The 25817-nt window shown below is 58.6% G+C and overlaps 2 protein-coding genes, 17 non-coding genes and 1 pseudogene across 19 annotated transcripts; all 20 read left to right on the forward strand.

Moving 5' to 3' along the window:
- Positions 1–519: 519 nt before the first annotated feature.
- Positions 520–683, forward strand: LOC146865274 (U1 spliceosomal RNA). Its single transcript, XR_014977303.1, has one exon. It is a non-coding gene; the product is annotated as a U1 spliceosomal RNA (small nuclear RNA).
- A 615-nt stretch (positions 684–1298) lies between these two features.
- On the forward strand, positions 1299–1462 carry LOC146865275 (U1 spliceosomal RNA). Its single transcript, XR_014977304.1, has one exon. It is a non-coding gene; the product is annotated as a U1 spliceosomal RNA (small nuclear RNA).
- Positions 1463–2359: 897 nt separating this feature from the next.
- LOC146865276 (U1 spliceosomal RNA) lies at positions 2360–2523 on the forward strand. The gene has a single exon (XR_014977354.1). It is a non-coding gene; the product is annotated as a U1 spliceosomal RNA (small nuclear RNA).
- Positions 2524–3420: 897 nt separating this feature from the next.
- LOC146865277 (U1 spliceosomal RNA) lies at positions 3421–3584 on the forward strand. Its single transcript, XR_014977305.1, has one exon. It is a non-coding gene; the product is annotated as a U1 spliceosomal RNA (small nuclear RNA).
- Positions 3585–4481: 897 nt separating this feature from the next.
- Positions 4482–4645, forward strand: LOC146865278 (U1 spliceosomal RNA). Its single transcript, XR_014977306.1, has one exon. It is a non-coding gene; the product is annotated as a U1 spliceosomal RNA (small nuclear RNA).
- Positions 4646–5260: 615 nt separating this feature from the next.
- Positions 5261–5424, forward strand: LOC146865279 (U1 spliceosomal RNA). Its single transcript, XR_014977307.1, has one exon. It is a non-coding gene; the product is annotated as a U1 spliceosomal RNA (small nuclear RNA).
- An 897-nt stretch (positions 5425–6321) lies between these two features.
- On the forward strand, positions 6322–6485 carry LOC146865280 (U1 spliceosomal RNA). Its single transcript, XR_014977355.1, has one exon. It is a non-coding gene; the product is annotated as a U1 spliceosomal RNA (small nuclear RNA).
- An 897-nt stretch (positions 6486–7382) lies between these two features.
- On the forward strand, positions 7383–7546 carry LOC146865281 (U1 spliceosomal RNA). The gene has a single exon (XR_014977308.1). It is a non-coding gene; the product is annotated as a U1 spliceosomal RNA (small nuclear RNA).
- A 615-nt stretch (positions 7547–8161) lies between these two features.
- LOC146865282 (U1 spliceosomal RNA) lies at positions 8162–8325 on the forward strand. Its single transcript, XR_014977309.1, has one exon. It is a non-coding gene; the product is annotated as a U1 spliceosomal RNA (small nuclear RNA).
- An 897-nt stretch (positions 8326–9222) lies between these two features.
- Positions 9223–9386, forward strand: LOC146865283 (U1 spliceosomal RNA). Its single transcript, XR_014977356.1, has one exon. It is a non-coding gene; the product is annotated as a U1 spliceosomal RNA (small nuclear RNA).
- Positions 9387–10283: 897 nt separating this feature from the next.
- On the forward strand, positions 10284–10447 carry LOC146865284 (U1 spliceosomal RNA). Its single transcript, XR_014977310.1, has one exon. It is a non-coding gene; the product is annotated as a U1 spliceosomal RNA (small nuclear RNA).
- Positions 10448–11062: 615 nt separating this feature from the next.
- LOC146865285 (U1 spliceosomal RNA) lies at positions 11063–11226 on the forward strand. The gene has a single exon (XR_014977311.1). It is a non-coding gene; the product is annotated as a U1 spliceosomal RNA (small nuclear RNA).
- Positions 11227–12123: 897 nt separating this feature from the next.
- LOC146865286 (U1 spliceosomal RNA) lies at positions 12124–12287 on the forward strand. The gene has a single exon (XR_014977313.1). It is a non-coding gene; the product is annotated as a U1 spliceosomal RNA (small nuclear RNA).
- Positions 12288–12902: 615 nt separating this feature from the next.
- LOC146865287 (U1 spliceosomal RNA) lies at positions 12903–13066 on the forward strand. Its single transcript, XR_014977314.1, has one exon. It is a non-coding gene; the product is annotated as a U1 spliceosomal RNA (small nuclear RNA).
- An 897-nt stretch (positions 13067–13963) lies between these two features.
- On the forward strand, positions 13964–14127 carry LOC146865288 (U1 spliceosomal RNA). The gene has a single exon (XR_014977378.1). It is a non-coding gene; the product is annotated as a U1 spliceosomal RNA (small nuclear RNA).
- An 897-nt stretch (positions 14128–15024) lies between these two features.
- LOC146865289 (U1 spliceosomal RNA) lies at positions 15025–15188 on the forward strand. The gene has a single exon (XR_014977315.1). It is a non-coding gene; the product is annotated as a U1 spliceosomal RNA (small nuclear RNA).
- Positions 15189–16241: 1053 nt separating this feature from the next.
- On the forward strand, positions 16242–17748 carry LOC146865290 (uncharacterized). The gene has a single exon (XM_085639186.1). The coding sequence runs from the start codon at positions 16345–16347 to the stop codon at positions 17746–17748; it is 1404 nt and encodes a 467-aa protein (XP_085495312.1). The 5' UTR covers positions 16242–16344.
- A 3692-nt stretch (positions 17749–21440) lies between these two features.
- LOC146865291 (U1 spliceosomal RNA) lies at positions 21441–21573 on the forward strand (annotated as a pseudogene).
- Positions 21574–22470: 897 nt separating this feature from the next.
- LOC146865292 (U1 spliceosomal RNA) lies at positions 22471–22634 on the forward strand. The gene has a single exon (XR_014977316.1). It is a non-coding gene; the product is annotated as a U1 spliceosomal RNA (small nuclear RNA).
- Positions 22635–23723: 1089 nt separating this feature from the next.
- LOC146865293 (uncharacterized) lies at positions 23724–25221 on the forward strand. The gene has a single exon (XM_085639211.1). The coding sequence runs from the start codon at positions 23818–23820 to the stop codon at positions 25219–25221; it is 1404 nt and encodes a 467-aa protein (XP_085495337.1). The 5' UTR covers positions 23724–23817.
- Positions 25222–25817: the final 596 nt, after the last annotated feature.

A 25817-nucleotide genomic window follows, 5' to 3' on the forward strand; every position in this document is an offset into this window, starting at 1 on the left:
TTGGGAGCGTTCGTGAGGGGCTCGGGGCGAGAACCCCTGCTCACTTGCAGGCCTGTTTGTCCCTGGCTTTCAGCCACAAGCAGTCGACTGGGGCCTAGCCAGGCAACATGTCACTGCATACCTCTAGAGGGGGCCTCAGTGGCAGCTCTTAGGCTTCCAAAGCCCCAAATCTCTGCTTCTGGGCCCAAAGTGGGCATGGCAATCGCCCTTCTGTGAGTGCTGTAGCCCTGGCTTTGCCCCCGTGTGAGCAAGGTGCAGCATAGCGAAAGCAGGGCCCTGATTGGCGCTGCCGGTGGGCGTGGACATGCAAATTTTGCTGGCCGGCCGAGGCCTGTGGGAAGCTGCTGTGGGTAGCTGCGCGCTTTCCAAAGTGGGCACAGGGGCCTTGGCTGGTCACCTTGCGCCCCAAAATGCCCATGCTCTGCCTCGCCCGGCCTCAGGCCTAGCCTGTGTGAATGCCACCCTCGCCCTGCGGGGAGATGCCCAGCGGCCCGCCCTCGCCCTGTCCCCTTCCAACTCATACTTACCTGGCAGGGGAGACACCATGATCACGAAGGTGGTTCTCCCAGGGTGAGGCTCATCCATTGCACTTCGGATGTGCTGACCCCTGCGATGTCCCCAAATGCGGGATACTCGACTGCATAATTTCTGGTAGTGGGGGACTGCGTTCGCGCTTTCCCCTGATCTCTGGTTTCAAGAAAGACAAAAAGGAAAAAAAAATAAAAAGGAGTCTGGAGCACCCTTTGACGTTTCTTGTGGTCCGTCCAGGGTGCTGTAAGCTGGCTGGAATGGGGAGTGGGCGAGGGCCAATTAGTTATGCAAATTTACAAGCCTGGGGGATGCTGGCTTAGGGCTTAGAAACGTGCTTCTGGGCCCGATTTCGACCTGGCAAGCACTCTGTTGTGCTTGCGAAAGCCTTTGCTTGTGCACAATTTGGAGGGCCTGAAAAATCTGCTGTTGGGCCCGATTTCGGCCTGCCAAGCCCTCTGGTGTGCTTGCTGTAGCCCTGGCTTTGCCCCCGTGTGAGCAAGGTGCAGCATAGCGAAAGCAGGGCCCTGATTGGCGCTGCCGGTGGGCGTGGACATGCAAATTTTGCTGGCCGGCCGAGGCCTGTGGGAAGCTGCTGTGGGTAGCTGCGCGCTTTCCAAAGTGGGCACAGGGGCCTTGGCTGGTCACCTTGCGCCCCAAAATGCCCATGCTCTGCCTCGCCCGGCCTCAGGCCTAGCCTGTGTGAATGCCACCCTCGCCCTGCGGGGAGATGCCCAGCGGCCCGCCCTCGCCCTGTCCCCTTCCAACTCATACTTACCTGGCAGGGGAGACACCATGATCACGAAGGTGGTTCTCCCAGGGTGAGGCTCATCCATTGCACTTCGGATGTGCTGACCCCTGCGATGTCCCCAAATGCGGGATACTCGACTGCATAATTTCTGGTAGTGGGGGACTGCGTTCGCGCTTTCCCCTGATCTCTGGTTTCAAGAAAGACAAAATGGAAAAAAAATAAAAAGGAGTCTGGAGCACCCTTTCTCGTCTTCTGTGGTCTTTCTGGGCTGCTGCGGCTGGATTGGAGGGGGGCGTGGGCAAGAGGGAATCACATGCTAAGTACCGAGCCTGGGGAATGATGGGATAGTTGCAGCCTCCCACTCTGGGGACCTATCCAGAGACAGGGCAGTAGGCCCTGGCCAGGTGACATGTCTGCTCCTTTCCATCGCCCCCCCTGGGGCTGTGGCCTGGCTGCCAGCCTCTTGCCTCGCCCTAGCCTTCCCAGGCCCAGACTCTGGCTGAGGACCCCAGGCCGTGGCCCGGCGAGGGCTCTGCCCGGCGAGGGTTCTGTCTGCAGCGTTTGGGAGCGTTCGTGAGGGGCTCGGGGCGAGAACCCCTGCTCACTTGCAGGCCTGTTTGTCCCTGGCTTTCAGCCACAAGCAGTCGACTGGGGCCTAGCCAGGCAACATGTCACTGCATACCTCTAGAGGGGGCCTCAGTGGCAGCTCTTAGGCTTCCAAAGCCCCAAATCTCTGCTTCTGGGCCCAAAGTGGGCATGGCAATCGCCCTTCTGTGAGTGCTGTAGCCCTGGCTTTGCCCCCGTGTGAGCAAGGTGCAGCATAGCGAAAGCAGGGCCCTGATTGGCGCTGCCGGTGGGCGTGGACATGCAAATTTTGCTGGCCGGCCGAGGCCTGTGGGAAGCTGCTGTGGGTAGCTGCGCGCTTTCCAAAGTGGGCACAGGGGCCTTGGCTGGTCACCTTGCGCCCCAAAATGCCCATGCTCTGCCTCGCCCGGCCTCAGGCCTAGCCTGTGTGAATGCCACCCTCGCCCTGCGGGGAGATGCCCAGCGGCCCGCCCTCGCCCTGTCCCCTTCCAACTCATACTTACCTGGCAGGGGAGACACCATGATCACGAAGGTGGTTCTCCCAGGGTGAGGCTCATCCATTGCACTTCGGATGTGCTGACCCCTGCGATGTCCCCAAATGCGGGATACTCGACTGCATAGTTTCTGGTAGTGGGGGACTGCGTTCGCGCTTTCCCCTGATCTCTGGTTTCAAGAAAGACAAAATGGAAAAAAAATAAAAAGGAGTCTGGAGCACCCTTTCTCGTCTTCTGTGGTCTTTCTGGGCTGCTGCGGCTGGATTGGAGGGGGGCGTGGGCAAGAGGGAATCACATGCTAAGTACCGAGCCTGGGGAATGATGGGATAGTTGCAGCCTCCCACTCTGGGGACCTATCCAGAGACAGGGCAGTAGGCCCTGGCCAGGTGACATGTCTGCTCCTTTCCATCGCCCCCCCTGGGGCTGTGGCCTGGCTGCCAGCCTCTTGCCTCGCCCTAGCCTTCCCAGGCCCAGACTCTGGCTGAGGACCCCAGGCCGTGGCCCGGCGAGGGCTCTGCCCGGCGAGGGTTCTGTCTGCAGCGTTTGGGAGCGTTCGTGAGGGGCTCGGGGCGAGAACCCCTGCTCACTTGCAGGCCTGTTTGTCCCTGGCTTTCAGCCACAAGCAGTCGACTGGGGCCTAGCCAGGCAACATGTCACTGCATACCTCTAGAGGGGGCCTCAGTGGCAGCTCTTAGGCTTCCAAAGCCCCAAATCTCTGCTTCTGGGCCCAAAGTGGGCATGGCAATCGCCCTTCTGTGAGTGCTGTAGCCCTGGCTTTGCCCCCGTGTGAGCAAGGTGCAGCATAGCGAAAGCAGGGCCCTGATTGGCGCTGCCGGTGGGCGTGGACATGCAAATTTTGCTGGCCGGCCGAGGCCTGTGGGAAGCTGCTGTGGGTAGCTGCGCGCTTTCCAAAGTGGGCACAGGGGCCTTGGCTGGTCACCTTGCGCCCCAAAATGCCCATGCTCTGCCTCGCCCGGCCTCAGGCCTAGCCTGTGTGAATGCCACCCTCGCCCTGCGGGGAGATGCCCAGCGGCCCGCCCTCGCCCTGTCCCCTTCCAACTCATACTTACCTGGCAGGGGAGACACCATGATCACGAAGGTGGTTCTCCCAGGGTGAGGCTCATCCATTGCACTTCGGATGTGCTGACCCCTGCGATGTCCCCAAATGCGGGATACTCGACTGCATAATTTCTGGTAGTGGGGGACTGCGTTCGCGCTTTCCCCTGATCTCTGGTTTCAAGAAAGACAAAATGGAAAAAAAATAAAAAGGAGTCTGGAGCACCCTTTCTCGTCTTCTGTGGTCTTTCTGGGCTGCTGCGGCTGGATTGGAGGGGGGCGTGGGCAAGAGGGAATCACATGCTAAGTACCGAGCCTGGGGAATGATGGGATAGTTGCAGCCTCCCACTCTGGGGACCTATCCAGAGACAGGGCAGTAGGCCCTGGCCAGGTGACATGTCTGCTCCTTTCCATCGCCCCCCCTGGGGCTGTGGCCTGGCTGCCAGCCTCTTGCCTCGCCCTAGCCTTCCCAGGCCCAGACTCTGGCTGAGGACCCCAGGCCGTGGCCCGGCGAGGGCTCTGCCCGGCGAGGGTTCTGTCTGCAGCGTTTGGGAGCGTTCGTGAGGGGCTCGGGGCGAGAACCCCTGCTCACTTGCAGGCCTGTTTGTCCCTGGCTTTCAGCCACAAGCAGTCGACTGGGGCCTAGCCAGGCAACATGTCACTGCATACCTCTAGAGGGGGCCTCAGTGGCAGCTCTTAGGCTTCCAAAGCCCCAAATCTCTGCTTCTGGGCCCAAAGTGGGCATGGCAATCGCCCTTCTGTGAGTGCTGTAGCCCTGGCTTTGCCCCCGTGTGAGCAAGGTGCAGCATAGCGAAAGCAGGGCCCTGATTGGCGCTGCCGGTGGGCGTGGACATGCAAATTTTGCTGGCCGGCCGAGGCCTGTGGGAAGCTGCTGTGGGTAGCTGCGCGCTTTCCAAAGTGGGCACAGGGGCCTTGGCTGGTCACCTTGCGCCCCAAAATGCCCATGCTCTGCCTCGCCCGGCCTCAGGCCTAGCCTGTGTGAATGCCACCCTCGCCCTGCGGGGAGATGCCCAGCGGCCCGCCCTCGCCCTGTCCCCTTCCAACTCATACTTACCTGGCAGGGGAGACACCATGATCACGAAGGTGGTTCTCCCAGGGTGAGGCTCATCCATTGCACTTCGGATGTGCTGACCCCTGCGATGTCCCCAAATGCGGGATACTCGACTGCATAATTTCTGGTAGTGGGGGACTGCGTTCGCGCTTTCCCCTGATCTCTGGTTTCAAGAAAGACAAAAAGGAAAAAAAAATAAAAAGGAGTCTGGAGCACCCTTTGACGTTTCTTGTGGTCCGTCCAGGGTGCTGTAAACTGGCTGGAATGGGGAGTGGGCGAGGGCCAATTAGTTATGCAAATTTACAAGCCTGGGGGATGCTGGCTTAGGGCTTAGAAACGTGCTTCTGGGCCCGATTTCGACCTGGCAAGCACTCTGTTGTGCTTGCGAAAGCCTTTGCTTGTGCACAATTTGGAGGGCCTGAAAAATCTGCTGTTGGGCCCGATTTCGGCCTGCCAAGCCCTCTGGTGTGCTTGCTGTAGCCCTGGCTTTGCCCCCGTGTGAGCAAGGTGCAGCATAGCGAAAGCAGGGCCCTGATTGGCGCTGCCGGTGGGCGTGGACATGCAAATTTTGCTGGCCGGCCGAGGCCTGTGGGAAGCTGCTGTGGGTAGCTGCGCGCTTTCCAAAGTGGGCACAGGGGCCTTGGCTGGTCACCTTGCGCCCCAAAATGCCCATGCTCTGCCTCGCCCGGCCTCAGGCCTAGCCTGTGTGAATGCCACCCTCGCCCTGCGGGGAGATGCCCAGCGGCCCGCCCTCGCCCTGTCCCCTTCCAACTCATACTTACCTGGCAGGGGAGACACCATGATCACGAAGGTGGTTCTCCCAGGGTGAGGCTCATCCATTGCACTTCGGATGTGCTGACCCCTGCGATGTCCCCAAATGCGGGATACTCGACTGCATAATTTCTGGTAGTGGGGGACTGCGTTCGCGCTTTCCCCTGATCTCTGGTTTCAAGAAAGACAAAATGGAAAAAAAATAAAAAGGAGTCCGGAGCACCCTTTCTCGTCTTCTGTGGTCTTTCTGGGCTGCTGCGGCTGGATTGGAGGGGGGCGTGGGCAAGAGGGAATCACATGCTAAGTACCGAGCCTGGGGAATGATGGGATAGTTGCAGCCTCCCACTCTGGGGACCTATCCAGAGACAGGGCAGTAGGCCCTGGCCAGGTGACATGTCTGCTCCTTTCCATCGCCCCCCCTGGGGCTGTGGCCTGGCTGCCAGCCTCTTGCCTCGCCCTAGCCTTCCCAGGCCCAGACTCTGGCTGAGGACCCCAGGCCGTGGCCCGGCGAGGGCTCTGCCCGGCGAGGGTTCTGTCTGCAGCGTTTGGGAGCGTTCGTGAGGGGCTCGGGGCGAGAACCCCTGCTCACTTGCAGGCCTGTTTGTCCCTGGCTTTCAGCCACAAGCAGTCGACTGGGGCCTAGCCAGGCAACATGTCACTGCATACCTCTAGAGGGGGCCTCAGTGGCAGCTCTTAGGCTTCCAAAGCCCCAAATCTCTGCTTCTGGGCCCAAAGTGGGCATGGCAATCGCCCTTCTGTGAGTGCTGTAGCCCTGGCTTTGCCCCCGTGTGAGCAAGGTGCAGCATAGCGAAAGCAGGGCCCTGATTGGCGCTGCCGGTGGGCGTGGACATGCAAATTTTGCTGGCCGGCCGAGGCCTGTGGGAAGCTGCTGTGGGTAGCTGCGCGCTTTCCAAAGTGGGCACAGGGGCCTTGGCTGGTCACCTTGCGCCCCAAAATGCCCATGCTCTGCCTCGCCCGGCCTCAGGCCTAGCCTGTGTGAATGCCACCCTCGCCCTGCGGGGAGATGCCCAGCGGCCCGCCCTCGCCCTGTCCCCTTCCAACTCATACTTACCTGGCAGGGGAGACACCATGATCACGAAGGTGGTTCTCCCAGGGTGAGGCTCATCCATTGCACTTCGGATGTGCTGACCCCTGCGATGTCCCCAAATGCGGGATACTCGACTGCATAGTTTCTGGTAGTGGGGGACTGCGTTCGCGCTTTCCCCTGATCTCTGGTTTCAAGAAAGACAAAATGGAAAAAAAATAAAAAGGAGTCTGGAGCACCCTTTCTCGTCTTCTGTGGTCTTTCTGGGCTGCTGCGGCTGGATTGGAGGGGGGCGTGGGCAAGAGGGAATCACATGCTAAGTACCGAGCCTGGGGAATGATGGGATAGTTGCAGCCTCCCACTCTGGGGACCTATCCAGAGACAGGGCAGTAGGCCCTGGCCAGGTGACATGTCTGCTCCTTTCCATCGCCCCCCCTGGGGCTGTGGCCTGGCTGCCAGCCTCTTGCCTCGCCCTAGCCTTCCCAGGCCCAGACTCTGGCTGAGGACCCCAGGCCGTGGCCCGGCGAGGGCTCTGCCCGGCGAGGGTTCTGTCTGCAGCGTTTGGGAGCGTTCGTGAGGGGCTCGGGGCGAGAACCCCTGCTCACTTGCAGGCCTGTTTGTCCCTGGCTTTCAGCCACAAGCAGTCGACTGGGGCCTAGCCAGGCAACATGTCACTGCATACCTCTAGAGGGGGCCTCAGTGGCAGCTCTTAGGCTTCCAAAGCCCCAAATCTCTGCTTCTGGGCCCAAAGTGGGCATGGCAATCGCCCTTCTGTGAGTGCTGTAGCCCTGGCTTTGCCCCCGTGTGAGCAAGGTGCAGCATAGCGAAAGCAGGGCCCTGATTGGCGCTGCCGGTGGGCGTGGACATGCAAATTTTGCTGGCCGGCCGAGGCCTGTGGGAAGCTGCTGTGGGTAGCTGCGCGCTTTCCAAAGTGGGCACAGGGGCCTTGGCTGGTCACCTTGCGCCCCAAAATGCCCATGCTCTGCCTCGCCCGGCCTCAGGCCTAGCCTGTGTGAATGCCACCCTCGCCCTGCGGGGAGATGCCCAGCGGCCCGCCCTCGCCCTGTCCCCTTCCAACTCATACTTACCTGGCAGGGGAGACACCATGATCACGAAGGTGGTTCTCCCAGGGTGAGGCTCATCCATTGCACTTCGGATGTGCTGACCCCTGCGATGTCCCCAAATGCGGGATACTCGACTGCATAATTTCTGGTAGTGGGGGACTGCGTTCGCGCTTTCCCCTGATCTCTGGTTTCAAGAAAGACAAAAAGGAAAAAAAAATAAAAAGGAGTCTGGAGCACCCTTTGACGTTTCTTGTGGTCCGTCCAGGGTGCTGTAAGCTGGCTGGAATGGGGAGTGGGCGAGGGCCAATTAGTTATGCAAATTTACAAGCCTGGGGGATGCTGGCTTAGGGCTTAGAAACGTGCTTCTGGGCCCGATTTCGACCTGGCAAGCACTCTGTTGTGCTTGCGAAAGCCTTTGCTTGTGCACAATTTGGAGGGCCTGAAAAATCTGCTGTTGGGCCCGATTTCGGCCTGCCAAGCCCTCTGGTGTGCTTGCTGTAGCCCTGGCTTTGCCCCCGTGTGAGCAAGGTGCAGCATAGCGAAAGCAGGGCCCTGATTGGCGCTGCCGGTGGGCGTGGACATGCAAATTTTGCTGGCCGGCCGAGGCCTGTGGGAAGCTGCTGTGGGTAGCTGCGCGCTTTCCAAAGTGGGCACAGGGGCCTTGGCTGGTCACCTTGCGCCCCAAAATGCCCATGCTCTGCCTCGCCCGGCCTCAGGCCTAGCCTGTGTGAATGCCACCCTCGCCCTGCGGGGAGATGCCCAGCGGCCCGCCCTCGCCCTGTCCCCTTCCAACTCATACTTACCTGGCAGGGGAGACACCATGATCACGAAGGTGGTTCTCCCAGGGTGAGGCTCATCCATTGCACTTCGGATGTGCTGACCCCTGCGATGTCCCCAAATGCGGGATACTCGACTGCATAATTTCTGGTAGTGGGGGACTGCGTTCGCGCTTTCCCCTGATCTCTGGTTTCAAGAAAGACAAAATGGAAAAAAAATAAAAAGGAGTCTGGAGCACCCTTTCTCGTCTTCTGTGGTCTTTCTGGGCTGCTGCGGCTGGATTGGAGGGGGGCGTGGGCAAGAGGGAATCACATGCTAAGTACCGAGCCTGGGGAATGATGGGATAGTTGCAGCCTCCCACTCTGGGGACCTATCCAGAGACAGGGCAGTAGGCCCTGGCCAGGTGACATGTCTGCTCCTTTCCATCGCCCCCCCTGGGGCTGTGGCCTGGCTGCCAGCCTCTTGCCTCGCCCTAGCCTTCCCAGGCCCAGACTCTGGCTGAGGACCCCAGGCCGTGGCCCGGCGAGGGCTCTGCCCGGCGAGGGTTCTGTCTGCAGCGTTTGGGAGCGTTCGTGAGGGGCTCGGGGCGAGAACCCCTGCTCACTTGCAGGCCTGTTTGTCCCTGGCTTTCAGCCACAAGCAGTCGACTGGGGCCTAGCCAGGCAACATGTCACTGCATACCTCTAGAGGGGGCCTCAGTGGCAGCTCTTAGGCTTCCAAAGCCCCAAATCTCTGCTTCTGGGCCCAAAGTGGGCATGGCAATCGCCCTTCTGTGAGTGCTGTAGCCCTGGCTTTGCCCCCGTGTGAGCAAGGTGCAGCATAGCGAAAGCAGGGCCCTGATTGGCGCTGCCGGTGGGCGTGGACATGCAAATTTTGCTGGCCGGCCGAGGCCTGTGGGAAGCTGCTGTGGGTAGCTGCGCGCTTTCCAAAGTGGGCACAGGGGCCTTGGCTGGTCACCTTGCGCCCCAAAATGCCCATGCTCTGCCTCGCCCGGCCTCAGGCCTAGCCTGTGTGAATGCCACCCTCGCCCTGCGGGGAGATGCCCAGCGGCCCGCCCTCGCCCTGTCCCCTTCCAACTCATACTTACCTGGCAGGGGAGACACCATGATCACGAAGGTGGTTCTCCCAGGGTGAGGCTCATCCATTGCACTTCGGATGTGCTGACCCCTGCGATGTCCCCAAATGCGGGATACTCGACTGCATAGTTTCTGGTAGTGGGGGACTGCGTTCGCGCTTTCCCCTGATCTCTGGTTTCAAGAAAGACAAAATGGAAAAAAAATAAAAAGGAGTCTGGAGCACCCTTTCTCGTCTTCTGTGGTCTTTCTGGGCTGCTGCGGCTGGATTGGAGGGGGGCGTGGGCAAGAGGGAATCACATGCTAAGTACCGAGCCTGGGGAATGATGGGATAGTTGCAGCCTCCCACTCTGGGGACCTATCCAGAGACAGGGCAGTAGGCCCTGGCCAGGTGACATGTCTGCTCCTTTCCATCGCCCCCCCTGGGGCTGTGGCCTGGCTGCCAGCCTCTTGCCTCGCCCTAGCCTTCCCAGGCCCAGACTCTGGCTGAGGACCCCAGGCCGTGGCCCGGCGAGGGCTCTGCCCGGCGAGGGTTCTGTCTGCAGCGTTTGGGAGCGTTCGTGAGGGGCTCGGGGCGAGAACCCCTGCTCACTTGCAGGCCTGTTTGTCCCTGGCTTTCAGCCACAAGCAGTCGACTGGGGCCTAGCCAGGCAACATGTCACTGCATACCTCTAGAGGGGGCCTCAGTGGCAGCTCTTAGGCTTCCAAAGCCCCAAATCTCTGCTTCTGGGCCCAAAGTGGGCATGGCAATCGCCCTTCTGTGAGTGCTGTAGCCCTGGCTTTGCCCCCGTGTGAGCAAGGTGCAGCATAGCGAAAGCAGGGCCCTGATTGGCGCTGCCGGTGGGCGTGGACATGCAAATTTTGCTGGCCGGCCGAGGCCTGTGGGAAGCTGCTGTGGGTAGCTGCGCGCTTTCCAAAGTGGGCACAGGGGCCTTGGCTGGTCACCTTGCGCCCCAAAATGCCCATGCTCTGCCTCGCCCGGCCTCAGGCCTAGCCTGTGTGAATGCCACCCTCGCCCTGCGGGGAGATGCCCAGCGGCCCGCCCTCGCCCTGTCCCCTTCCAACTCATACTTACCTGGCAGGGGAGACACCATGATCACGAAGGTGGTTCTCCCAGGGTGAGGCTCATCCATTGCACTTCGGATGTGCTGACCCCTGCGATGTCCCCAAATGCGGGATACTCGACTGCATAATTTCTGGTAGTGGGGGACTGCGTTCGCGCTTTCCCCTGATCTCTGGTTTCAAGAAAGACAAAAAGGAAAAAAAAATAAAAAGGAGTCTGGAGCACCCTTTGACGTTTCTTGTGGTCCGTCCAGGGTGCTGTAAGCTGGCTGGAATGGGGAGTGGGCGAGGGCCAATTAGTTATGCAAATTTACAAGCCTGGGGGATGCTGGCTTAGGGCTTAGAAACGTGCTTCTGGGCCCGATTTCGACCTGGCAAGCACTCTGTTGTGCTTGCGAAAGCCTTTGCTTGTGCACAATTTGGAGGGCCTGAAAAATCTGCTGTTGGGCCCGATTTCGGCCTGCCAAGCCCTCTGGTGTGCTTGCTGTAGCCCTGGCTTTGCCCCCGTGTGAGCAAGGTGCAGCATAGCGAAAGCAGGGCCCTGATTGGCGCTGCCGGTGGGCGTGGACATGCAAATTTTGCTGGCCGGCCGAGGCCTGTGGGAAGCTGCTGTGGGTAGCTGCGCGCTTTCCAAAGTGGGCACAGGGGCCTTGGCTGGTCACCTTGCGCCCCAAAATGCCCATGCTCTGCCTCGCCCGGCCTCAGGCCTAGCCTGTGTGAATGCCACCCTCGCCCTGCGGGGAGATGCCCAGCGGCCCGCCCTCGCCCTGTCCCCTTCCAACTCATACTTACCTGGCAGGGGAGACACCATGATCACGAAGGTGGTTCTCCCAGGGTGAGGCTCATCCATTGCACTTCGGATGTGCTGACCCCTGCGATGTCCCCAAATGCGGGATACTCGACTGCATAATTTCTGGTAGTGGGGGACTGCGTTCGCGCTTTCCCCTGATCTCTGGTTTCAAGAAAGACAAAATGGAAAAAAAATAAAAAGGAGTCTGGAGCACCCTTTCTCGTCTTCTGTGGTCTTTCTGGGCTGCTGCGGCTGGATTGGAGGGGGGCGTGGGCAAGAGGGAATCACATGCTAAGTACCGAGCCTGGGGAATGATGGGATAGTTGCAGCCTCCCACTCTGGGGACCTATCCAGAGACAGGGCAGTAGGCCCTGGCCAGGTGACATGTCTGCTCCTTTCCATCGCCCCCCCTGGGGCTGTGGCCTGGCTGCCAGCCTCTTGCCTCGCCCTAGCCTTCCCAGGCCCAGACTCTGGCTGAGGACCCCAGGCCGTGGCCCGGCGAGGGCTCTGCCCGGCGAGGGTTCTGTCTGCAGCGTTTGGGAGCGTTCGTGAGGGGCTCGGGGCGAGAACCCCTGCTCACTTGCAGGCCTGTTTGTCCCTGGCTTTCAGCCACAAGCAGTCGACTGGGGCCTAGCCAGGCAACATGTCACTGCATACCTCTAGAGGGGGCCTCAGTGGCAGCTCTTAGGCTTCCAAAGCCCCAAATCTCTGCTTCTGGGCCCAAAGTGGGCATGGCAATCGCCCTTCTGTGAGTGCTGTAGCCCTGGCTTTAACCCCGTGTGAGCAAGGTGCAGCATAGCGAAAGCAGGGCCCTGATTGGCGCTGCCGGTGGGCGTGGACATGCAAATTTTGCTGGCCGGCCGAGGCCTGTGGGAAGCTGCTGTGGGTAGCTGCGCGCTTTCCAAAGTGGGCACAGGGGCCTTGGCTGGTCACCTTGCGCCCCAAAATGCCCATGCTCTGCCTCGCCCGGCCTCAGGCCTAGCCTGTGTGAATGCCACCCTCGCCCTGCGGGGAGATGCCCAGCGGCCCGCCCTCGCCCTGTCCCCTTCCAACTCATACTTACCTGGCAGGGGAGACACCATGATCACGAAGGTGGTTCTCCCAGGGTGAGGCTCATCCATTGCACTTCGGATGTGCTGACCCCTGCGATGTCCCCAAATGCGGGATACTCGACTGCATAATTTCTGGTAGTGGGGGACTGCGTTCGCGCTTTCCCCTGATCTCTGGTTTCAAGAAAGACAAAAAGGAAAAAAAAATAAAAAGGAGTCTGGAGCACCCTTTGACGTTTCTTGTGGTCCGTCCAGGGTGCTGTAAGCTGGCTGGAATGGGGAGTGGGCGAGGGCCAATTAGTTATGCAAATTTACAAGCCTGGGGGATGCTGGCTTAGGGCTTAGAAACGTGCTTCTGGGCCCGATTTCGACCTGGCAAGCACTCTGTTGTGCTTGCGAAAGCCTTTGCTTGTGCACAATTTGGAGGGCCTGAAAAATCTGCTGTTGGGCCCGATTTCGGCCTGCCAAGCCCTCTGGTGTGCTTGCTGTAGCCCTGGCTTTGCCCCCGTGTGAGCAAGGTGCAGCATAGCGAAAGCAGGGCCCTGATTGGCGCTGCCGGTGGGCGTGGACATGCAAATTTTGCTGGCCGGCCGAGGCCTGTGGGAAGCTGCTGTGGGTAGCTGCGCGCTTTCCAAAGTGGGCACAGGGGCCTTGGCTGGTCACCTTGCGCCCCAAAATGCCCATGCTCTGCCTCGCCCGGCCTCAGGCCTAGCCTGTGTGAATGCCACCCTCGCCCTGCGGGGAGATGCCCAGCGGCCCGCCCTCGCCCTGTCCCCTTCCAACTCATACTTACCTGGCAGGGGAGACACCATGATCACGAAGGTGGTTCTCCCAGGGTGAGGCTCATCCATTGCACTTCGGATGTGCTGACCCCTGCGATGTCCCCAAATGCGGGATACTCGACTGCATAATTTCTGGTAGTGGGGGACTGCGTTCGCGCTTTCCCCTGATCTCTGGTTTCAAGAAAGACAAAATGGAAAAAAAATAAAAAGGAGTCTGGAGCACCCTTTCTCGTCTTCTGTGGTCTTTCTGGGCTGCTGCGGCTGGATTGGAGGGGGGCGTGGGCAAGAGGGAATCACATGCTAAGTACCGAGCCTGGGGAATGATGGGATAGTTGCAGCCTCCCACTCTGGGGACCTATCCAGAGACAGGGCAGTAGGCCCTGGCCAGGTGACATGTCTGCTCCTTTCCATCGCCCCCCCTGGGGCTGTGGCCTGGCTGCCAGCCTCTTGCCTCGCCCTAGCCTTCCCAGGCCCAGACTCTGGCTGAGGACCCCAGGCCGTGGCCCGGCGAGGGCTCTGCCCGGCGAGGGTTCTGTCTGCAGCGTTTGGGAGCGTTCGTGAGGGGCTCGGGGCGAGAACCCCTGCTCACTTGCAGGCCTGTTTGTCCCTGGCTTTCAGCCACAAGCAGTCGACTGGGGCCTAGCCAGGCAACATGTCACTGCATACCTCTAGAGGGGGCCTCAGTGGCAGCTCTTAGGCTTCCAAAGCCCCAAATCTCTGCTTCTGGGCCCAAAGTGGGCATGGCAATCGCCCTTCTGTGAGTGCTGTAGCCCTGGCTTTGCCCCCGTGTGAGCAAGGTGCAGCATAGCGAAAGCAGGGCCCTGATTGGCGCTGCCGGTGGGCGTGGACATGCAAATTTTGCTGGCCGGCCGAGGCCTGTGGGAAGCTGCTGTGGGTAGCTGCGCGCTTTCCAAAGTGGGCACAGGGGCCTTGGCTGGTCACCTTGCGCCCCAAAATGCCCATGCTCTGCCTCGCCCGGCCTCAGGCCTAGCCTGTGTGAATGCCACCCTCGCCCTGCGGGGAGATGCCCAGCGGCCCGCCCTCGCCCTGTCCCCTTCCAACTCATACTTACCTGGCAGGGGAGACACCATGATCACGAAGGTGGTTCTCCCAGGGTGAGGCTCATCCATTGCACTTCGGATGTGCTGACCCCTGCGATGTCCCCAAATGCGGGATACTTGACTGCATAATTTCTGGTAGTGGGGGACTGCGTTCGCGCTTTCCCCTGATCTCTGGTTTCAAGAAAGACAAAATGGAAAAAAAATAAAAAGGAGTCTGGAGCACCCTTTCTCGTCTTCTGTGGTCTTTCTGGGCTGCTGCGGCTGGATTGGAGGGGGGCGTGGGCAAGAGGGAATCACATGCTAAGTACCGAGCCTGGGGAATGATGGGATAGTTGCAGCCTCCCACTCTGGGGACCTATCCAGAGACAGGGCAGTAGGCCCTGGCCAGGTGACATGTCTGCTCCTTTCCATCGCCCCCCCTGGGGCTGTGGCCTGGCTGCCAGCCTCTTGCCTCGCCCTAGCCTTCCCAGGCCCAGACTCTGGCTGAGGACCCCAGGCCGTGGCCCGGCGAGGGCTCTGCCCGGCGAGGGTTCTGTCTGCAGCGTTTGGGAGCGTTCGTGAGGGGCTCGGGGCGAGAACCCCTGCTCACTTGCAGGCCTGTTTGTCCCTGGCTTTCAGCCACAAGCAGTCGACTGGGGCCTAGCCAGGCAACATGTCACTGCATACCTCTAGAGGGGGCCTCAGTGGCAGCTCTTAGGCTTCCAAAGCCCCAAATCTCTGCTTCTGGGCCCAAAGTGGGCATGGCAATCGCCCTTCTGTGAGTGCTGTAGCCCTGGCTTTGCCCCCGTGTGAGCAAGGTGCAGCATAGCGAAAGCAGGGCCCTGATTGGCGCTGCCGGTGGGCGTGGACATGCAAATTTTGCTGGCCGGCCGAGGCCTGTGGGAAGCTGCTGTGGGTAGCTGCGCGCTTTCCAAAGTGGGCACAGGGGCCTTGGCTGGTCACCTTGCGCCCCAAAATGCCCATGCTCTGCCTCGCCCGGCCTCAGGCCTAGCCTGTGTGAATGCCACCCTCGCCCTGCGGGGAGATGCCCAGCGGCCCGCCCTCGCCCTGTCCCCTTCCAACTCATACTTACCTGGCAGGGGAGACACCATGATCACGAAGGTGGTTCTCCCAGGGTGAGGCTCATCCATTGCACTTCGGATGTGCTGACCCCTGCGATGTCCCCAAATGCGGGATACTCGACTGCATAATTTCTGGTAGTGGGGGACTGCGTTCGCGCTTTCCCCTGATCTCTGGTTTCAAGAAAGACAAAAAGGAAAAAAAAATAAAAAGGAGTCTGGAGCACCCTTTGACGTTTCTTGTGGTCCGTCCAGGGTGCTGTAAGCTGGCTGGAATGGGGAGTGGGCGAGGGCCAATTAGTTATGCAAATTTACAAGCCTGGGGGATGCTGGCTTAGGGCTTAGAAACGTGCTTCTGGGCCCGATTTCGACCTGGCAAGCACTCTGTTGTGCTTGCGAAAGCCTTTGCTTGTGCACAATTTGGAGGGCCTGAAAAATCTGCTGTTGGGCCCGATTTCGGCCTGCCAAGCCCTCTGGTGTGCTTGCTGTAGCCCTGGCTTTGCCCCCGTGTGAGCAAGGTGCAGCATAGCGAAAGCAGGGCCCTGATTGGCGCTGCCGGTGGGCGTGGACATGCAAATTTTGCTGGCCGGCCGAGGCCTGTGGGAAGCTGCTGTGGGTAGCTGCGCGCTTTCCAAAGTGGGCACAGGGGCCTTGGCTGGTCACCTTGCGCCCCAAAATGCCCATGCTCTGCCTCGCCCGGCCTCAGGCCTAGCCTGTGTGAATGCCACCCTCGCCCTGCGGGGAGATGCCCAGCGGCCCGCCCTCGCCCTGTCCCCTTCCAACTCATACTTACCTGGCAGGTGAGCCACCACGATCACCTGCCTGCAGTACCTCTGGTCGCCACTAGAGGTCACTGTTCTGCAAGAAGAGCTATTTGGTGCTTTTAAGCGCACAAATGCACTTTTAAGTGCTACTGCTGGAGCTTTGCCTGCTGAGGATACCTGCCTTCTGGACCTGCCTTCCTGCCTGCTGAGGACCACCGCCTGATGGGGACTCCTGCCTGCTGAAGCCACCCGCCGCCTGGAGCTGCCTGCCTTGCTGGGGAAGCTTTGGCTGCTGGAGCTGCCTACCTGCTGTGGATTCCCTTCCTGCCTGCTGTGGACTGCCTGAAGGAGCTGCCTGCCAGCTGGGGACCTCTTGCCAGCCTGAAGGAGACCCCTGCCAGCCCCCTGCTGGGACACCCACCCTGCTGGAGCTGAGGGGCTGCCTGAGTCCTCCACCCACCTGAAGGGGACCCTGTCTACTGGCCTGAGGATTACCTACCGGCCACCAGCTCCCTGAGGAATCCTTCTTCTTCTCCTGGGCACAGCACAGCAAAGCAGCAGGATGAGCAGGCCCCTGAATCCATGGTTCCACAACACCGTAAAGCTACAGAGGAAGGTGGAGCCAGACGGCTCTACACCGCAACTGAGCAGGAAGATATTTACTGAGCTGCTGGTAACCAAGATGGGGTTCACAGCAGCAGAAATCTGGTGCATCATGACGGATGCACCCAAAGGCACCTACCTGCTTACGTTCATGTCTGAACGAATCTGCAGGAGGTATTGGCAGATGTGCTGGTCACGACGGGAGGAGAAACCGTTCTCCGACTTCCACCTGGAATGCCAGCTCGTGGTGGAGGTCAAGAAAATGACCGTGCACGTCTACAATCCACATGTCAATGTGCAGGACCTAACAACCTTCCTACGCCGCCACTGCACAGTGACAAAAGAACCCTCCCGCAACCTGGACAGCGATGGCATTTGGGATGGTAAATGGACAGTGATGGTGAAGCTGAAGGAGGACCCTTTGGCCCCAGATGGAGTCCGCCACCCCCCTTCCAGCTTCTCCCTAGGGCGTGACTCGGGGTACCTGTACTACCCTGGGCAGCCCAAGCTCTGCAACAGGTGCAACAATCCTGGTCACACCGGCAAGGACTGTACGGCGCAAGTTTGCAGGAAATGCAAGCAAGAAGGCCACACAGCAATGTTCTGTAAGGAGAAAACCACATGCAACCTCTGTGGGGCCACAGGTCACCTCTTTAAGGACTGCCCAAAAAGAGCGAAATCCTATGCCCAAGCCGCCAAACCTCCGTGGAGTGAGCAACCGGAGGAGGCAGAGGAGACCAGGCCTCCAGTCCCACCCCCGCGGCGGGAGAGGGGGACAGGGAAAGGGAAGGGCCCTAAACAAGACAAGCCCAAGCCCGACCAGGACACCGCCAAGGTCCAGGAGCAACATACACCTGCCGATACCCCAACCACCCTCCCTGAGCCGGATGAGCACTGTGAGTCAATGGAGACTCCCGCTCAGGATGCCACCGAGGACCAGGGGGAAGGGCCCTGGATAACACAGGAGCGCAGAAAAAGGAGGCACTCAACTGACTCCGAAGGAGAAAGCAAGAGACCAGTGAGCACCCACAACTCCTACTCAGGGCTCGAGAATCCAGAACAGGAGGAGCAGCTCGAACAAGACAGCCCAGACGAGCAACTCGAGCAAGTATCAAAAGTGCTGAAAGAGATGAGGGCACTGGCAAACTCCATGGAGCAGTCCCCACCCCCATCGCCAGCAAGAGTTGAAGAAGTGGAGACCTTCATCGTGGCCCGAGAGCAAGACCTGCCCGTCACCCTGGAGGAGGTAGACCCCAAGCCCAGCCAAGAGCGGGAAGCGGCCATCGTGCAACAGCAAGCAGCAGCTGCCGAGCAGGAAGGCCAAACGCCGGAGTCCCAACAGGAGGCTGTCACAGCCGTGTAAGTAGCCTTGTCAACTGTTTTGTAACCAATTGCTTTGACTTGATAATTAGTCTTTAAGTATTAAGTTTACTCTTAAAAACTAATTAATGATGGCTATTTCATTATTTTCCGTAAACGTCAGAAGTATTAGAGACAGGCGCAGATGTGCTAGTACTTTGGGTTTCCTTGCCAGTCAGGAGTGTGATGTGTACATGATTCAGGAATGCTCCATCCCCTTCGCAACATCATACACGCACCTAGAACAGCAGTGGACCCTAGGGCCTTCCTTTTGGTCTGGAGGGAACAGCAGTAGGTCTGTAGGAGTGGCTACCTTAGTCAGAGGAAGGCGTTTCACGATGGACTCGGTCACCGAACTGGAGGGCGGCAGGGCTCTTGTCGTCGACGGTTCGTGGGCAGGAGAGCCAGTTAGACTGATCAACGTGTACGCCCCTTCTGATGTAGGCGAGCGACGGGAGCTGTTTCAGCGCCTCAGGCCACAGCTGGTCACCTCCAGAACAATTTTGATGGGTGGGGACTTCAACTGTATTCTAGAAGCAGGTGGTAGATGCGGGGCCAGGGCAGGGGCAGGATGGATGGATGATGCTGCGAAACTACTGGTAGAGATGGTGGGGGAGGCCTCCCTGACAGATGTCATGGGGTCCATGGGGGTGAACGCCAGGAACTTTACCTGGAGTCGGCCTGATGGCTCCTTGCGCTCCAGGATAGACTTCATCTTTACCTCTCGATCAGTGAAGCTCAAGCAACATTCGATGGTGACAGTACACTTCTCTGACCACAGAGCTATCCACTTCCAAGGGGAACTGACGGGCAAGTTCCTGACAGGTCCAGGCACTTGGAAACTGAATAGCTCTCTGCTGGAGAAAGAGGGGGTGAAGGAGGAGTTGAGGGAGACATACACCCAGTGGCAGGCCATGAAAGAGACATTCAAGTCCACAGGGGAATGGTGGGAATGGGTGAAAGGCAGGCTCCAGGATTTCTTCAAGAATGTGGGCAGGCAGGCTGCAAAGGGGAGAAAGAGGGAGTTCAGTAGACTACAGCAAGTGCTGCAAGAACTGCACGACCTCCAACTCCGGGGATGGGACGTCATGAGCCCTCTGGAAGAAGTCAAGAAAGAGCTGAGCGAGCACTTTCATGACGAATCCAGGGGGATCATCTTCCGTTCCAAGGTGGAGAACTTGGAGAAGGGGGAGAAATGCAACTCCTTCTTCTTTAAGAAAATCCACTCTGCGCACACCCCTCTGGTTCAACTGCGCAATAAGGAGGGAATCCTCTGTGACACGAGGGAGGACATTAGGAAGGTAGTGACAGACTTCTATGGGGACCTCTACTCAGAGAAGAGGTCAGAGGGAGATCAAGCAGAAAAGTTTCTGTCTGGTATCCCAAGAACTGTTTCCCCAACAGTGAGAGAAGCCCTTAATGCCCCCCTGACTTTGGACGAGCTGCACCTTGCAGTTAAATCCTTCAAGTCGGGAAAGACACCAGGTAGTGATGGTCTCCCAGTCGAGTTCTATGACTCACTGTGGGACCTAGTGGGACCAGATCTCCTGCAGGTGTATGAGGAGATGGAGAGGGAAGGAATCATGCCCCACACTCTGAGGGAGGGAATGATTGCTCTCTTGTATAAACATAAGGGGGAGAGATGTGACCTAAAGAACTGGCGCCCCATCTCTCTCCTAAATGTTGACTACAAGATCCTTGCAAAGACACTAGTTAACAGACTGAAGGGCGCCATGGGAGAGTTAGTTCACCCAGACCAAACCTGTGGGGTCCCGGGGCGCAGGGTCGCAGATAGCCTGGCACTGATAAGGGACACGATCCAGTACATCACGGACCGCAAGATCCGGGCTGCCCTGGTCTGTCTAGATCAGGAGAAGGCATTCGATCGCGTCTCCCATGAGTTCATGGAGAGGGTACTGCATGGCTTTGGGCTGGGGGAGCGCTTCTGCGGTTACGTTAAAGTAATGTATAAAGACATCTTCAGTTCAGTCATTGTAAATGGTTGTAAAACAGACCCCTTTCCTATCAGGTCTGGGGTAAGACAAGGCTGCCCGCTCTCGCCACCTCTGTTTGTTTTGGTTATAGAGCTACTCGCTGAGTACATCAGGAAGAACCCAAACATCAGAGGAATCCAGACACCCGGCGACGCGAAGAGGGAAGTCAAGTGTTCGCTGTACATGGACGATGTCACCCTCTTCTGCGCGGATGCGGAATCAGTCCAATCTCTGCTGGAGGCGTGCACAGACTTCGGCAAGGCATCAGGGGCGAGAATCAACGTGGACAAGTCTCAGGTCAAACTCTTCGGGCGATGGGACCTCTGCAACGAGCCTCTCCCCTTCCCCATCGAGGCAGGACTGATGAAGATCCTCGGCGTCTGGTTTGGAGGGCCAGGGGCAGCAGCGAAGAGCTGGAACGAACGTTTGGCCAAGGTGAAGCAAAAACTGGGCCTCTGGAGCCTGAGAAACCTGAGCATTGAAGGGAAGGCTCTGGTGCTCAGGAACGATGCACTGCCCGTGCTGCAGTATGTGACACAGGCCTGGCCACTCCTGGCCAACGTAGCACGGGCCATCAACAGCATGGTGTTCCACTTTGTCTGGCACTCCAAGATGGACAGGGTGAAACGGTCAGTCATGCACAAGGAGCACCGCAAAGGGGGGAAGGCAGTCCCCGACATCTCAACGATCCTCAGGGCCTTCTTTGTGTGTGGCTGCGTCCGGATAACCCTGTTAAATATGAACAAGGACCACTCTGCCTACAAGGTGTTCCGCTTTTTCCTCCTCCCGGTGTGGAGACGGCTGGGATGGGATAAGTGGGAGAATGCTGTGACTTTCAACTGGGACCTCCCATGGTACTACAAGGAGGTAGAAAAGTTTGTGGGGGAATTTGGGCTGAACGGTGTCACTCCTTGCCTTTGGAAGCCCAAGACAATCCGCAAACTGATCAGGACCAGGGACACCACCGAACCAGTAAGCGACCTGCCACCAGCAACGGCAACGCACGTGTGGGAGAATGTATCCTCCCCAGTTCTGACCAACAGACACAAGGACATAGCATGGATGACTGTGAAGGGTGGCCTGCCAGTGAGGTCCTTCATGCACAGCAGAGGCCTGTGCCCGCACAGGAACTGCCCAAGGGGATGCCCCGCAGAGGAATCTGCACACCATCTCTTCTGGGCCTGCCCCTTTGCCCAGAGACTAAGGGCCGCCCTCCGACAAGAACTGGTAGCCCTCATCCCCTATGAGAACATTACGGACCAGTCCATGCTGTACGGGCTGTTTCCAGGGACACACACAGAGGAAGCTATCCAGGAGTGCTGGAGACTCCTCTGCTGTATTAAAGACATTCTCCTGTTCGCCAGAACACGCCTGGTGACCAATGGAGAGGTGGTAAACAGAGAAGGGTGCCGCAGGATGGTGCTCAGCCTGCTTAGAGACTATGCAGCCATGGACAAGAGGGAAAGTGAGGAAGAAGAAGAGCTGTGAGAAAACCCTCCTTCCCCACTGTACTCTTTAAAGTGGCGTCTCCATTAAAACCGTAAAACGCTATCTGCAAATACATCTGATGGAATGTAAAATGTCTCAATGCATTGATTGACTGAAAAGTTAAAGTGGATTGCCTTCCCTAAGAGGTGAGGTACCACTTCCTTAAAAACTATGTATCGCAACTTTTAAGCACTTAATAAAAGTTTTTGCCCCAAAACTGGTGGTTCTCCCAGGGTGAGGCTCATCCATTGCACTTCGGATGTGCTGACCCCTGCGATGTCCCCAAATGCGGGATACTCGACTGCATAATTTCTGGTAGTGGGGGACTGCGTTCGCGCTTTCCCCTGATCTCTGGTTTCAAGAAAGACAAAATGGAAAAAAAATAAAAAGGAGTCTGGAGCACCCTTTCTCGTCTTCTGTGGTCTTTCTGGGCTGCTGCGGCTGGATTGGAGGGGGGCGTGGGCAAGAGGGAATCACATGCTAAGTACCGAGCCTGGGGAATGATGGGATAGTTGCAGCCTCCCACTCTGGGGACCTATCCAGAGACAGGGCAGTAGGCCCTGGCCAGGTGACATGTCTGCTCCTTTCCATCGCCCCCCCTGGGGCTGTGGCCTGGCTGCCAGCCTCTTGCCTCGCCCTAGCCTTCCCAGGCCCAGACTCTGGCTGAGGACCCCAGGCCGTGGCCCGGCGAGGGCTCTGCCCGGCGAGGGTTCTGTCTGCAGCGTTTGGGAGCGTTCGTGAGGGGCTCGGGGCGAGAACCCCTGCTCACTTGCAGGCCTGTTTGTCCCTGGCTTTCAGCCACAAGCAGTCGACTGGGGCCTAGCCAGGCAACATGTCACTGCATACCTCTAGAGGGGGCCTCAGTGGCAGCTCTTAGGCTTCCAAAGCCCCAAATCTCTGCTTCTGGGCCCAAAGTGGGCATGGCAATCGCCCTTCTGTGAGTGCTGTAGCCCTGGCTTTGCCCCCGTGTGAGCAAGGTGCAGCATAGCGAAAGCAGGGCCCTGATTGGCGCTGCCGGTGGGCGTGGACATGCAAATTTTGCTGGCCGGCCGAGGCCTGTGGGAAGCTGCTGTGGGTAGCTGCGCGCTTTCCAAAGTGGGCACAGGGGCCTTGGCTGGTCACCTTGCGCCCCAAAATGCCCATGCTCTGCCTCGCCCGGCCTCAGGCCTTGCCTGTGTGAATGCCACCCTCGCCCTGCGGGGAGATGCCCAGCGGCCCGCCCTCGCCCTGTCCCCTTCCAACTCATACTTACCTGGCAGGGGAGACACCATGATCACGAAGGTGGTTCTCCCAGGGTGAGGCTCATCCATTGCACTTCGGATGTGCTGACCCCTGCGATGTCCCCAAATGCGGGATACTCGACTGCATAATTTCTGGTAGTGGGGGACTGCGTTCGCGCTTTCCCCTGATCTCTGGTTTCAAGAAAGACAAAAAGGAAAAAAAAATAAAAAGGAGTCTGGAGCACCCTTTGACGTTTCTTGTGGTCCGTCCAGGGTGCTGTAAGCTGGCTGGAATGGGGAGTGGGCGAGGGCCAATTAGTTATGCAAATTTACAAGCCTGGGGGATGCTGGCTTAGGGCTTAGAAACGTGCTTCTGGGCCCGATTTCGACCTGGCAAGCACTCTGTTGTGCTTGCGAAAGCCTTTGCTTGTGCACAATTTGGAGGGCCTGAAAAATCTGCTGTTGGGCCCGATTTCGGCCTGCCAAGCCCTCTGGTGTGCTTGCTGTAGCCCTGGCTTTGCCCCCGTGTGAGCAAGGTGCAGCATAGCGAAAGCAGGGCCCTGATTGGCGCTGCCGGTGGGCGTGGACATGCAAATTTTGCTGGCCGGCCGAGGCCTGTGGGAAGCTGCTGTGGGTAGCTGCGCGCTTTCCAAAGTGGGCACAGGGGCCTTGGCTGGTCACCTTGCGCCCCAAAATGCCCATGCTCTGCCTCGCCCGGCCTCAGGCCTAGCCTGTGTGAATGCCACCCTCGCCCTGCGGGGAGATGCCCAGCGGCCCGCCCTCGCCCTGTCCCCTTCCAACTCATACTTACCTGGCAGGTGAGCCACCACGATCACCTGCCTGCAGTACCTCTGGTCGCCACTAGAGGTCACTGTTCTGCAAGAAGAGCTATTTGGTGCTTTTAAGCGCACAAATGCACTTTTAAGTGCTACTGCTGGAGCTTTGCCTGCTGAGGATACCTGCCTTCTGGACCTGCCTTCCTGCCTGCTGAGGACCACCGCCTGCTGGGGACTCCTGCCTGCTGAAGCCACCCGCCGCCTGGAGCTGCCTGCCTGCTGAAGTCTGCTGGAGCTGCCTGCCTTGCTGGGGAAGCTTTGGCTGCTGGAGCTGCCTACCTGCTGTGGATTCCCTTCCTGCCTGCTGTGGACTGCCTGAAGGAGCTGCCTGCCAGCTGGGGACCTCTTGCCAGCCTGAAGGAGACCCCTGCCAGCCCCCTGCTGGGACACCCACCCTGCTGGAGCTGAGGGGCTGCCTGAGTCCTCCACCCACCTGAAGGGGACCCTGTCTACTGGCCTGAGGATTACCTACCGGCCACCAGCTCCCTGAGGAATCCTTCTTCTTCTCCTGGGCACAGCACAGCAAAGCAGCAGGATGAGCAGGCCCCTGAATCCATGGTTCCACAACACCGTAAAGCTACAGAGGAAGGTGGAGCCAGACGGCTCTACACCGCAACTGAGCAGGAAGATATTTACTGAGCTGCTGGTAACCAAGATGGGGTTCACAGCAGCAGAAATCTGGTGCATCATGACGGATGCACCCAAAGGCACCTACCTGCTTACGTTCATGTCTGAACGAATCTGCAGGAGGTATTGGCAGATGTGCTGGTCACGACGGGAGGAGAAACCGTTCTCCGACTTCCACCTGGAATGCCAGCTCGTGGTGGAGGTCAAGAAAATGACCGTGCACGTCTACAATCCACATGTCAATGTGCAGGACCTAACAACCTTCCTACGCCGCCACTGCACAGTGACAAAAGAACCCTCCCGCAACCTGGACAGCGATGGCATTTGGGATGGTAAATGGACAGTGATGGTGAAGCTGAAGGAGGACCCTTTGGCCCCAGATGGAGTCCGCCACCCCCCTTCCAGCTTCTCCCTAGGGCGTGACTCGGGGTACCTGTACTACCCTGGGCAGCCCAAGCTCTGCAACAGGTGCAACAATCCTGGTCACACCGGCAAGGACTGTACGGCGCAAGTTTGCAGGAAATGCAAGCAAGAAGGCCACACAGCAATGTTCTGTAAGGAGAAAACCACATGCAACCTCTGTGGGGCCACAGGTCACCTCTTTAAGGACTGCCCAAAAAGAGCGAAATCCTATGCCCAAGCCGCCAAACCTCCGTGGAGTGAGCAACCGGAGGAGGCAGAGGAGACCAGGCCTCCAGTCCCACCCCCGCGGCGGGAGAGGGGGACAGGGAAAGGGAAGGGCCCTAAACAAGACAAGCCCAAGCCCGACCAGGACACCGCCAAGGTCCAGGAGCAACATACACCTGCCGATACCCCAACCACCCTCCCTGAGCCGGATGAGCACTGTGAGTCAATGGAGACTCCCGCTCAGGATGCCACCGAGGACCAGGGGGAAGGGCCCTGGATAACACAGGAGCGCAGAAAAAGGAGGCACTCAACTGACTCCGAAGGAGAAAGCAAGAGACCAGTGAGCACCCACAACTCCTACTCAGGGCTCGAGAATCCAGAACAGGAGGAGCAGCTCGAACAAGACAGCCCAGACGAGCAACTCGAGCAAGTATCAAAAGTGCTGAAAGAGATGAGGGCACTGGCAAACTCCATGGAGCAGTCCCCACCCCCATCGCCAGCAAGAGTTGAAGAAGTGGAGACCTTCATCGTGGCCCGAGAGCAAGACCTGCCCGTCACCCTGGAGGAGGTAGACCCCAAGCCCAGCCAAGAGCGGGAAGCGGCCATCGTGCAACAGCAAGCAGCAGCTGCCGAGCAGGAAGGCCAAACGCCGGAGTCCCAACAGGAGGCTGTCACAGCCGTGTAAGTAGCCTTGTCAACTGTTTTGTAACCAATTGCTTTGACTTGATAATTAGTCTTTAAGTATTAAGTTTACTCTTAAAAACTAATTAATGATGGCTATTTCATTATTTTCCGTAAACGTCAGAAGTATTAGAGACAGGCGCAGATGTGCTAGTACTTTGGGTTTCCTTGCCAGTCAGGAGTGTGATGTGTACATGATTCAGGAATGCTCCATCCCCTTCGCAACATCATACACGCACCTAGAACAGCAGTGGACCCTAGGGCCTTCCTTTTGGTCTGGAGGGAACAGCAGTAGGTCTGTAGGAGTGGCTACCTTAGTCAGAGGAAGGCGTTTCACGATGGACTCGGTCACCGAACTGGAGGGCGGCAGGGCTCTTGTCGTCGACGGTTCGTGGGCAGGAGAGCCAGTTAGACTGATCAACGTGTACGCCCCTTCTGATGTAGGCGAGCGACGGGAGCTGTTTCAGCGCCTCAGGCCACAGCTGGTCACCTCCAGAACAATTTTGATGGGTGGGGACTTCAACTGTATTCTAGAAGCAGGTGGTAGATGCGGGGCCAGGGCAGGGGCAGGATGGATGGATGATGCTGCGAAACTACTGG

The sequence above is a fragment of the Triturus cristatus genome, chromosome 2_1 (assembly GCF_964204655.1).
Source record: "Triturus cristatus chromosome 2_1, aTriCri1.1, whole genome shotgun sequence".
NCBI classification, from domain to species: domain Eukaryota; kingdom Metazoa; phylum Chordata; class Amphibia; order Caudata; family Salamandridae; genus Triturus; species Triturus cristatus.

Coding starts and splice junctions, on each gene's coding strand:
- LOC146865293 (XM_085639211.1), top strand. CDS start 23,818: ATGAGCAGGCCCCTGAATCCATGGTTCCACAACACCGTAAAGCTACAG.
- LOC146865290 (XM_085639186.1), top strand. CDS start 16,345: ATGAGCAGGCCCCTGAATCCATGGTTCCACAACACCGTAAAGCTACAG.